At 58.7% G+C, this 10,097-nt stretch overlaps 1 protein-coding gene across 1 annotated transcript; it reads left to right on the top strand.

Moving 5' to 3' along the window:
• Nucleotides 1-2,943: 2,943 nt before the first annotated feature.
• On the top strand, nt 2,944-3,765 carry OLIG3 (oligodendrocyte transcription factor 3). Its single transcript, XM_074924320.1, has one exon. It carries the CDS (start codon nt 2,944-2,946, stop codon nt 3,763-3,765), a length of 822 nt encoding a protein of 273 aa, XP_074780421.1.
• The last annotated feature ends 6,332 nt before the right edge of the window (nt 3,766-10,097 follow it).

Raw genomic sequence — 10,097 nt, 5'->3', positions numbered from 1 at the left:
GAGTCCCTGTGCCCGGGATTTAACTTGGTGTTACCTTCCCAATTCCTGCCTCTGCCCTACTGCGACTGCGGGCAGAGCCCAGCCCCGCCGTCCCGTCCCGGGAGCGGGATGCTACGGCCGTGCGGGCGGGGCTGGCCCCCCCAGCCGAGTCGGGGAACTGGGGAGCAGCGACATCGCCGGGAAAGGGGAGAGAAGAAATATTCGTAATATCCCTCCGAGTGACGACCCGACCTTTCCAGCTCGCCCGAGCGCCGCCCCTCTCCGCCCCGCCAGCTCCGCAGGCCGGTGTCGTCCCTCGGCCCCATCCCGATGAAGCCCCAGGCCCGAGGGGAGCGAGGCTCGCCGGAGCAGCCCGTCCTGAAGGAGGGAGGACGAGACCCCTTCTGTTGCTTCCCCTCGACGGCATCTTTTCGCCTTCCTCTTCTCTGTCCCCGTCGGACTTGAACTCGCCCAAACCGAACTGCGCGTCTCCTCCGGAGCGGCGGACATGGGGCCGGGGAATGGGAGCTGCTGCCCCCGGGCAGCCTCCGGCGCTGGGCCGGGGTCTTCCCCGACCCTCCGCGTTTTCCTGCCGCCGCCGCCGGGACAAGTTTTGTTCATTTGCTTCATCCCGGCTCTGCGGGAGGGAAGGGAGAAGGGAGAAGTGGGCAGCCCCCGGAACCGCCCGGAGAGCAGCCCCGCGGGGTGCAGAAATTGGCGGCGCCCGGCTCCGCGGGTGCGGACGGAGCGGGGGGCTCCGGGCCAGCAAAGTTTCCCGCCTGTTTGCCCGGCAAACCTCTGAGCTGGAGGAAAAGTCTGGGTGGGTTTACGGCTTTCGTGGCGGGAGAGGGGTAAGCCGAGGTCGCGTTCAATTCTATCCGATACGTTCTTCTCTTCTCTTCTCTTCTCTTCTCTTCTCTTCTCTTCTCTTCTCTTCTCTTCTCTTCTCTTCTCTTCTCTTCTCTTCTCTTCTCTTCTCTTCTCTTCTCTTCTCTTCTCTCCTCTCCTCTCCTCTCCTCTTCTCTTCTCTTCTCTTCTCTTCTTCTCTCCTTCCCACCGCGGGATTTACTGACACTGCTGAAATCCGACGGCTTTCATTTCGCTCAGCAGACTGAGCACAGCGAGACTCCGTCGGATGGAAGTGTCCCCTTTCCCTGGCTCCTTGCTCTCCTCGGGGCTCGGAGACTCTTTATGGAGGAACGAGGTCCTGCCAAGGAGGTTCCTTCCTGGGCCCTACGCGCCTGCTGGCAGGTGGAAACTCAGTCCGACGACTGCTCCCCCCGGGAAAGCGGGGGGCACTCGGGCCGGCTCCGGCAGAGCCAGGGCCGTCCCTCTGGGATGGCTCCCGCCCCGTCCCGGCCGGTGGCCCCGCACTCACCGCTCAGGCACCAGCGGGGGCTGGGAAGACCCGGCGGAGCACCGCGCTCCCTTCCGCGGGCGCGCACACGGTTGGGGCGGGCTGTTCCTGCCGCCGGCGCTGCGGGGGGACCCTCGTCCCCCCCGGGCGGGCAGCGCCCCGCAGGCGGCCACGCCGGCTCCGCCCGCCCCCGGGGCAGAGGCCGATGCCCGCCGGGGCACTGACACCTGCCCCGGGTGCCCCGCCAGCGCTGCCCGGCCGAGCCCCGACCCGCCCGGCCCCACGCACCCCCCCTTCCCTCCCCTCCCTCTCCTTCCCTCCCTTCCCCGCCCCGCCGCCGGCGGGAGAAGGTCCCGCCCAGGCTGCGGCCGGTGCCCGGAGCCGATTTACTTACTGGCGCGAACGCCTGGGGCCGTTTTGCAGCGCTGCCCCTCCGGGGCCGGCTCCCTTCCCGCAGGCGCCCGGCCCGGCCCGGCCTTGAACGCAGCCCCTCGGTCCCGCCGACGGCCGCTCCGGCCTCCCCGCCGCCCTCCCGCCGGAGCCCTGGACGAGCGGAGCCCCGAGGGCTACCGCCCGCCCCCGAGCCGCCCCCCCGCCGCCCGGCGCACCGCCCTGCCCCCTCACCCCGGCTTTCCCCGTTTCTTTAAAGGGAGTCGCCGGCCCCGAGGGGGAGGCGGGTTTCCCAGCGCGCATCTTCCCGTGGAGGCTGCCCGAGTCATCGCTCATTTAAACAAAGCGGCGACTCAGGTACGAGCCAACTGTGGCCAGCCCGGCCGGACGAGGGCCAGCCGTGCCGCACCGCCAATCCCGGCCGGGGGGGACCGAGGAGGGGGGAGAGGGAAAGGCAAACAAAGCGGGGAGCCGCGCCTGGAGCCGGACACGCAGCAGGACGGGGGGCGACCGCCGTCCCCCTCAGCCCCTTCTGCCGGGGCGGGGGGTCTTCCCCGGGCGGCTCCTGCCCACGGCCGGGGCTTCCTCTCCGGCCCCCAGCGGGTGCGCAGCCCCCCGCAGCCCCCCGCAGCCCCGCGCCTCCCTACTGTAGAAGGGATGCGGTTTTATATTGGAAATGGGGAGCAGGGGGAGGAGATGGCGCTCACACGGGGCGCTGAGTGTGCGGTGTCAATCAGAGGGGTTTTGTGTCTCCTTGACTCCTGATGATCCGTGGCTGAGGTGTCCCGGGTGGCACCACAATGAATATGAATAGGGGTCCTTGCTAAATGGGACAGTCAAAGCGCACCGCCCTGAATAATGGCACGTCATCCTAACTAGACCATTATACATAGGAGGGCTCCTTTTGTCTCTGCTCTCTGCTGCAGCTCTATAAAAGCCCCTCTTTTTCAGGCTGAGGTTAGTCCAAGCATACACTAACTAGCCATCCTGTAAACCGCCTGAGTCACCGGGGGGAGAGAGAGACTGGTGAGAGAGGGGGCTGAGGGGCTTTTTTCCTCTTCTTCCTCCAGCATTTCCAGCCCTTCGCTGGCAGAGCCTGCCGTCCGTTTATCTCTTTTTCGTTCCGTTTTCGTTGCTTTTTTTTTTTTGAAGGAGAGTTGCCTTGTTCCGCCGCCTCCAGAGCAGGGAAGAGTTTCTTGCTCAGAAGCCCGAATACAATGAATTCTGACTCCAGCTCTGTCTCCAGCAGAGCTTCCTCGCCAGACATGGATGAGATGTACCTGAGAGACCACCACCACCACCACCACCATCACCACCACCAAGACAGCCGGCTCAACTCCGTCTCCTCCACTCAGAACGACCTGGTGCAGAAGATGTCCGGGGAAGGCCTGTCCAGGAACGGCTCCAAGGCCGGAGGGGAAGGCAGCAAGTACAAAATCAAGAAGCAGCTCTCGGAGCAGGATCTGCAGCAGCTGCGGCTGAAGATCAACGGCCGGGAGCGTAAGAGGATGCACGACCTCAACCTGGCCATGGACGGGCTGCGGGAGGTGATGCCCTACGCCCACGGACCTTCCGTGAGAAAACTCTCCAAAATCGCCACCCTCCTGCTAGCCAGAAACTATATCCTGATGCTCACCAGCTCGCTGGAGGAGATGAAGAGGCTGGTGGGGGAGATCTACGGGGGGCACCACTCGGCCTTCCACTGCGGTACGGTGGGACACTCCGCCGGGCACCCTCCCCACGCCGCCGGCACCGTGCACCAGGTGCACCCCATCCTCGGCAGTGCCTTGTCCTCCGCCAACACCTCCTCCTCCCTCTCCGCCTCCCTGCCGGCCATCGGCACCATCCGGCCCCCCCACTCCCTGCTCAAGACACCCTCGACCCCCCCCGCCCTGCAGCTCGGCAGCGGCTTCCAGCACTGGGCAGGCTTGCCGTGCCCCTGCACCATCTGCCAGATGCCCCCCCCGCCCCACCTCTCGGCCCTCACCGCCTCCAACATGGCCAGGATCTCGGGGGAGACCAAGGACCTCCTGAAGTGACTCGGCGGGGACCCCCCCGGCCCCCGGGGCTGCGCCGCAGCCGGCGGTGCCACGGGCGGGGAGGGGGCTGCGGCCGGGCCCCCCCGCGCCGCCGACGGACCTGCCCCCACTGCCCCCCGCCTAGCCACCCCCCCCTGTAACACGGGATTAGTGTAGTAAGGACCTTGCAAAGGTAATGTTTTAGCCGGCTCCTCGGGCGGTGTTTCTTATTATGCTAAACCGGAAAAAAAAAAAAAAAAAAAGTCCCTGTTGTAAAAATAATAATAATAATAATAATTATAATAATAATGCCGCTGACGGTGATCAAATGTAAATAATTCCTTAAAATGGATGCAAAAGGGGAAAAAAAAAAAAGACATGGTTGTCACTGTAGTGTTCGCAGCTACTAAGAGATGATGAGATCGATTTGGGGCTTCTTCTCCTTCTTTTTGCGGGCTTTTCCTTTCTTTTCTTTCGCACGGCGACACCTCCGAAACCTCCCGCTCCAAACCCGGCTGCGGCAGCGCAGCGGCGGCCCGAGGTCGCCCAGAGAGTGCATGCATGCTCCCCACCGCAGCGTCCCACCCGTGGGTGCTGGCCACGGGCGGCTGCCCTGGCAACAGGGACTTCCGAGTCAATTCACTTAAGTTTTGTGGGTGTTTTGGGTTTGGTTTTGTTGGCTGGTTGGCTTTTGTTTGGGTTTTTTGGTTTGTTTGTTTTGGTTTTGGTTTGTTGGTGTTTTTTTTTTTTTTTTTCCAGATTTGGTTGCGATGCGGGTTTGTTTGCAGTTCTTTTCCTTCTTCCCTCTGTGTCTGCTAAAATTAAAAAGGAAAAAAAAAAAAAAAAAAAAAAAGAAGAAGAAGGAAATGGTGCAAAACACAGCACAACCCTCCTGCGGGTCTGTTTTGCCAAACCTCCCATCTCCTGCTCTCGGTGAAGTGCTCTAGTTCAGCTGGCTGGGGTCCTCGTCGCTTATTTCTCTTGTTGGTTTGGGGTTTGTTCTGATTTTTTTTTGTTTGTTTGTTTAGTTTGGTTTGGTTTGGTTTTGCATGCAGGATCGGCTCTTGCCAGATCAGTGACTTGTATAACTAAATCAGAAGCTTTGTTGCTGTTCCTTTTCAGTACGTTTTTCTGGGCGTTTGCTTGAAACACTGTTATTAATAATTTCATTTGTATGTTTGTTTGTTTGCTTGCTTGCTTTTGGTTAGGGCCTCGAAGACAACACCGTGTCTTTATTTTTTATATATTCTTGATAACTATCGATATATTTATTATTGGCCAGTGTTTCTGGATGAGATTTCCAAATAAAATAAAAAATTAATTACAAGCTGCCTGTTTCGCCTTTGTCTGGGACCAGAAGCTGAGAAAAGGCTCCGATTCCGATCGCTTTGGGTTTTGCCAGGACTTTTCTGCCCCATCCGGGGGAGCCTGGCGAATCTCCCCGTGGGGATCAGGAGTCGCCCCGCCGCGGCAGCAGCCACAAACTCCACAGCGGTTGCCCAAACGTCCCCCGGTGCGTGCGTGAGAGCTGTTGGGGTCCCCCCGTTTCACACCGGGGCGTGGGTCGGCAGGGACCCGCCAGCCGACGGACAGACGGTCCGACAGACAGAGCCGGGCGGCAGCAGGACGGGCCGCGGGCACAGATCGGGAGGAGAGGCCGGGGCGCTTTTAGGTAGAAAAGAGGTAGAAAAGGGGCAAGAACTTTTTTTTTTTTGAACTTTTTTTTTTTTTTTTTTTTTTTTTTTTAATCGAGATCCAGCTGTCCCCCCTTTTCCCGGAGGGAAACGGCGAGCCGGCCAGTGCCGGGCCAGGCAGCTCCGTCGCTCCCGGAGGCTGTGCTACGTGGGGAGCTGACAGAGACCCTTGCACCCCCTGCCCGGCACCCCCCGGCCGGGCAGCCCCCGGCTCACCGCAACACCCGGAGGGCATGTGCGGGAGGGACCTGAATACACACGGAGAAGGCGGTTCCCGAGTGGCAAGCTGAGTAATGATGGGGGACGGGGTGGGCATTTAAACCGAGGTGTGAAACAACTTTTGGAAGGCACCTTCGGGTTCTTGTGCTGGTGAACGGGCTGTGCAACACTGCAGCAACCAAATCATCTTTAAGGCATAAGCATCCATACACAAACATTAGCAAATCGTAAGGAGAATGTATATTTGCCCCGAAAACAAACTGAACTAACGAATCACGTTGTAAAAAAGCCACTCCCCCGCTGAAGTAAATCCTTGCAGCAGTACTTCAGCAAGATGTTCAAGAGATGCTGCAGATGCCTGCCTTCCTTCCTTCCTTCCTTCCTTCCTTCCTTCCTTCCTTCCTCCCTCCCTCCCTTCCTTCCTTCCTCTCTTCCTTCCTCTCTTCCTCCCTTCCTCTCTTCCTTCCTCTCTTCCTTCCTTCCTTCCTCTCTTCATTCCTCCTTTCCTTCCTTCTAGTTGCAGTTGTGCACCGTCCCTCTGCCACGGCCCCACGGCGCTGGCTGCCGGGAGGGTGTCCCGCCGCAGAGAGTCCGGCGCTGCCCGGGGAGGGGGCTCAAGTCGGGGTGCAGAGTGGGGCCAAGGGATTGCGGGATGCAGCCCGGGCCCCGGGAGCAGCCGTGCCTGGGGAAAGGGTCTGGGGGCACGGCGGGGGTGACCCCCACGGGCTGGAGCCCCGGCCCGGCCCCGGCGGGCAGAGGCACTTGCGCCCCCCGGCCCCCCCCCGCTTGCGGCGGCAGCCTGCGGAGCTGGTGGCGGAGGGAAAGCGATCAAGAGGCAGGGACAAAGCGGGAGGAAACGCGGGGTGTCGGGGCGGGGGCCCTCTGGCTGTGAGGAGCGAGCTGCGGGGTACCGCTCCTCAGCCGACACGACCGTCCTCAGCGCACCCTCCCCGTGCAGGGCTAACACGGTTGGGGCGCAAAGCCGCGCTCGCCCGCCCCACCCTCCCTCTTCCCCGGGCCCGCATCCTCCTCCCCAGGACCGCATTCTTCTCGGCTCCGCATCACCCCCGCCCCGGGGAGAGCGGGGCAACCTCGGAGGGGGCTGCTTCTGTCTGGGGCTTCCTCCCCCCCCCCCCCCCCCCCCCCCCACCCAGCTGCGGCTGCCCACGGAGCTTGCGACGGGGCTGGGCTGTAAATCCCAGCCGAGAGGGGGACGAGGCCACCCCGCCGTCCCGGGGCACTAGTCTGGACCCGCAGCCAGGTGCCCGGGACCCGCCGCCATCCCCGGCCGCGCTGCCTCTCCCTAGAGCATCCCTGCCGCTCGGCCCTTCGGTCCTGGGGGCAGCGGAGCGCGTTGGGGGGCTCTTGGGTAGCAGCCGCCGCGGGCTCTGTCCCGCTTTCCCCGGGAGCTCCGGACTCTTCTCCAGCCGCGGAGCCGCGCTGGGGAACGGTGCACGAGCCGCTTCGCGCTTTTCCGCAGCAAAAGGGACCGAGCAGCCGCACGAGGCTGAGCCGAGGTTTTGGGTCCCCAGGAAAGGGGCCCTAAATGTCCTGTCCCGCCGGCTCCTCTCCGGCAGCACCGCACCCCGAGCGGTGCGGGTGGATCGCCGGGCTGCCCGCCTCCCCTCGCGTCCCGGCCCGCGGGGCGGGGAAAGGGAAAGAGCATCCGCAGAGGTGCCGTTTCCTTCTCCTTTCGATGGGTCGGGTGGGGAAACTCCGAGCGACTTGGAGATGAGATACTGCGGGCGGGGACGAGCGCTCGGAGGGGGCTCCTTGCCTGCTCTTTGCCGGGGGAAACTTCGATGTGAACAACAGAAATTCAAATCTCCGTGTCTTGTCCTTCGCCTCGGGCTCCTGCACCGGTGGGGCAGGAGGGGCGGCCCTTCCCTTCCCTTCCCTTCCCTTCCCTTCCCTTCCCTTCCCTTCCCTTCCCTTCCCTTCCCTTCCCTTCCCTTCCCTTCCCTTCCCTTCCCTTCCCTTCCCTTCCCTTCCCTTCCCTTCCCTTCCCTTCCCTTCCCTTCCCCCCAAGAAAAAAGCGGGGGGAGGGGTGTCAAGTTAAAAAAAGGGTTGGGGGATAGAAATAGGAAAGCGGGAGAGATCCGATGGTGTGACAGCCTGAAAGCGCCCGTTCGGGGAGGGCAGGATCTGGCGGGGCTGTGGGGCCGGAGCCAGGGCTCGGCTCGGCTCGGCACGGGCTGCTTCTCCGGGGATAGATGGGAGTTTGCCACAAAAATAAGTAACGTCAGCTTGCACATATATAAAATACATACATATGTACACATATAAATATAAATATAAACATAAACATAAACATATAAATAAATAAATCGGAGGTAGATGGACGCCGTTCGTTTTCAGTTGTGCAACCACTCACTTTCCACCAGGTCCCAGCATGGCCGGGCCATGGGGTTTGCAGGTGCTGCAGGTGCTGCTCTTAGTCCCAGGGAGAAGGAGTTTGCCCTCCCTTCCCAGTTCCCATGGGGGCAGACCTCGCGGGCTGCACCTCCAGGGGACTGCCACAAACTTGACACCAATCCCTCAGGCCTTCGGCATTCAATTTAGCTTCTTCAGCTGTAGGGTTTCTTTTCTCTCCCCTCTCTCATCCCACCGGACCCCCCCATCTAACAAGCTCGACCCACACGGTCCCCTCATGGGGTGCCTCTGCTCCAGGTACACGGGGCCCGGGAGGTGGCAGGGGGGCGGGGGGGGCTTGTGTTTTGATTAATACGGAAATAAAACGCAGAAACAGCAGCAGTACTTAGCTTCATTGCTTCAGTTTAGAGATTTATTGGCGAGGAGATAAACACTAGGCTGGGGGCTAGCTTGGTAATTCACGGTCCCCATCAGTTATTACCAAATGAGCAAATCGTTTTTCTTTGAAGCTGCAGAGAGAAAAAAAAAAAATTAAAAAAAGGAAAGGAGTAATTTTTTAACAGGCTGCTGCCTGCGGATCTGGCCCCAGGGCGGCCGGGGGCACCTGGTGCTGCCCGCTCGACTCTGGCAGTGTGGGGCTGCCCTGGTTGGGGCCCTACCCTCTGAGAAAAACTAGTAAGGGGGTTATCACGGATTCATGCCTCTTAAAACTCATGTGTCCTGCTCTGCCTGCCTCCGACTTTCTTTTGTATTTTCCCACTTGCTCCTACGCACATGTTTGGGGTTTTTTATTCTTTGCGGTCCCATTTTCCCTCTTACAGAAGCAGGTAGGCATGGATTTGAGCTGGAAAGAGCTGTCACAGATTGACATCGTGCTGCTGCTGAGGAAAACAAAGGGACAAGGTTGAGAGGGGGAGTATAATCCTTCACTAGATGCAGTAATATTGTCAGGGAAAATGGGCATGTTGGGGGCACACAAATGCATTTTCAGGTCTGAAATGGAAACAGCAAACTAGAAGCTGAGTACAAGCTAAATACCGAAATGTAAGCAGACATCTTTCACTGGACTTCTGCAAAATCTAAGGATTTGAGTTTGTTGCTTTGCATTCAGTGCCATTAGAAACGCCTTGAGATATGCACATTGTGCTGCCAAAAGATACCACAGGACTTGCTGAGCACTCACATTCCTCTGGACCAGCAAGAGAGGTCAGGTGAGATATTCTAGGGCATCTCAGTGGCAGTAAATATCTATGCTTAGGTGGCTGAATTGAGCCTTAATTGCTGATCATTTTGTGTTCTCTGATTTTTCAAGTAATCAGGTTGATTAGAACCATGAAAGATTTTAGGGTCAAACAAATAAAACAAAGAGGAACTACTAATTATGTACTTATGCCACATCAGGGGGGTGATACAGGTTTTGGTGCAGCTGTAGCTGTAGGTGTGATCTCTTTTGTGCAGTCTACAACTGCTGAGTAGGAAACACTGAACTGAAGACACCAGAAGAGTGAATGGAAGTGCTTGCAGCCTGTTTACCCCAACCAGTGTTCCTTCTCCTGCCCTCCATTTCCTTCTCCTGAAGTTGAAACAAAACCATTTTGCTTGATATTACATTGAAGTAAGCACCTATGTAAGGACAGTTCAGCTGTAGAACAGTAAAGTCTGTCTGGAAGGCAAAACTTCTTAAAAATTAGTATCATTGGTTGAGACTGTGTGACTAAAATCTGTATCCAGCTCCCCTGAGTCTCCTGAAGCTGTTGTGGGTTCAGGATGGGGTTTTATATAGCCCTGGCAGAAGGCTGCAGATCAATATTTTAATTCAGCCTTTTAATGTTTGTTTGTTTTCCCCCAAAGTGTTGTTGCTGTTGACATGTACATCTTGAAAGTTACCTGGCAGAACAGCATCGGGCCCTGCCAGATGGGCAAGAGGAAAACTACAAGCGATGCAGTAATTTTAGTATTTATGATGAAGAAGATTTGTGGAGACCTGCAAATCAAAAACTAATGGATTCCTTGTAAAACATGTAGAGGGTTGACAATAAAAGAGATTTGCATGAGGCCTGGTCCTGA

The sequence above is a fragment of the Athene noctua genome, chromosome 1 (assembly GCF_965140245.1).
Source record: "Athene noctua chromosome 1, bAthNoc1.hap1.1, whole genome shotgun sequence".
Lineage (NCBI taxonomy): Eukaryota > Metazoa > Chordata > Aves > Strigiformes > Strigidae > Athene > Athene noctua.
This window is presented reverse-complemented; position numbering and strand designations above follow the sequence as displayed.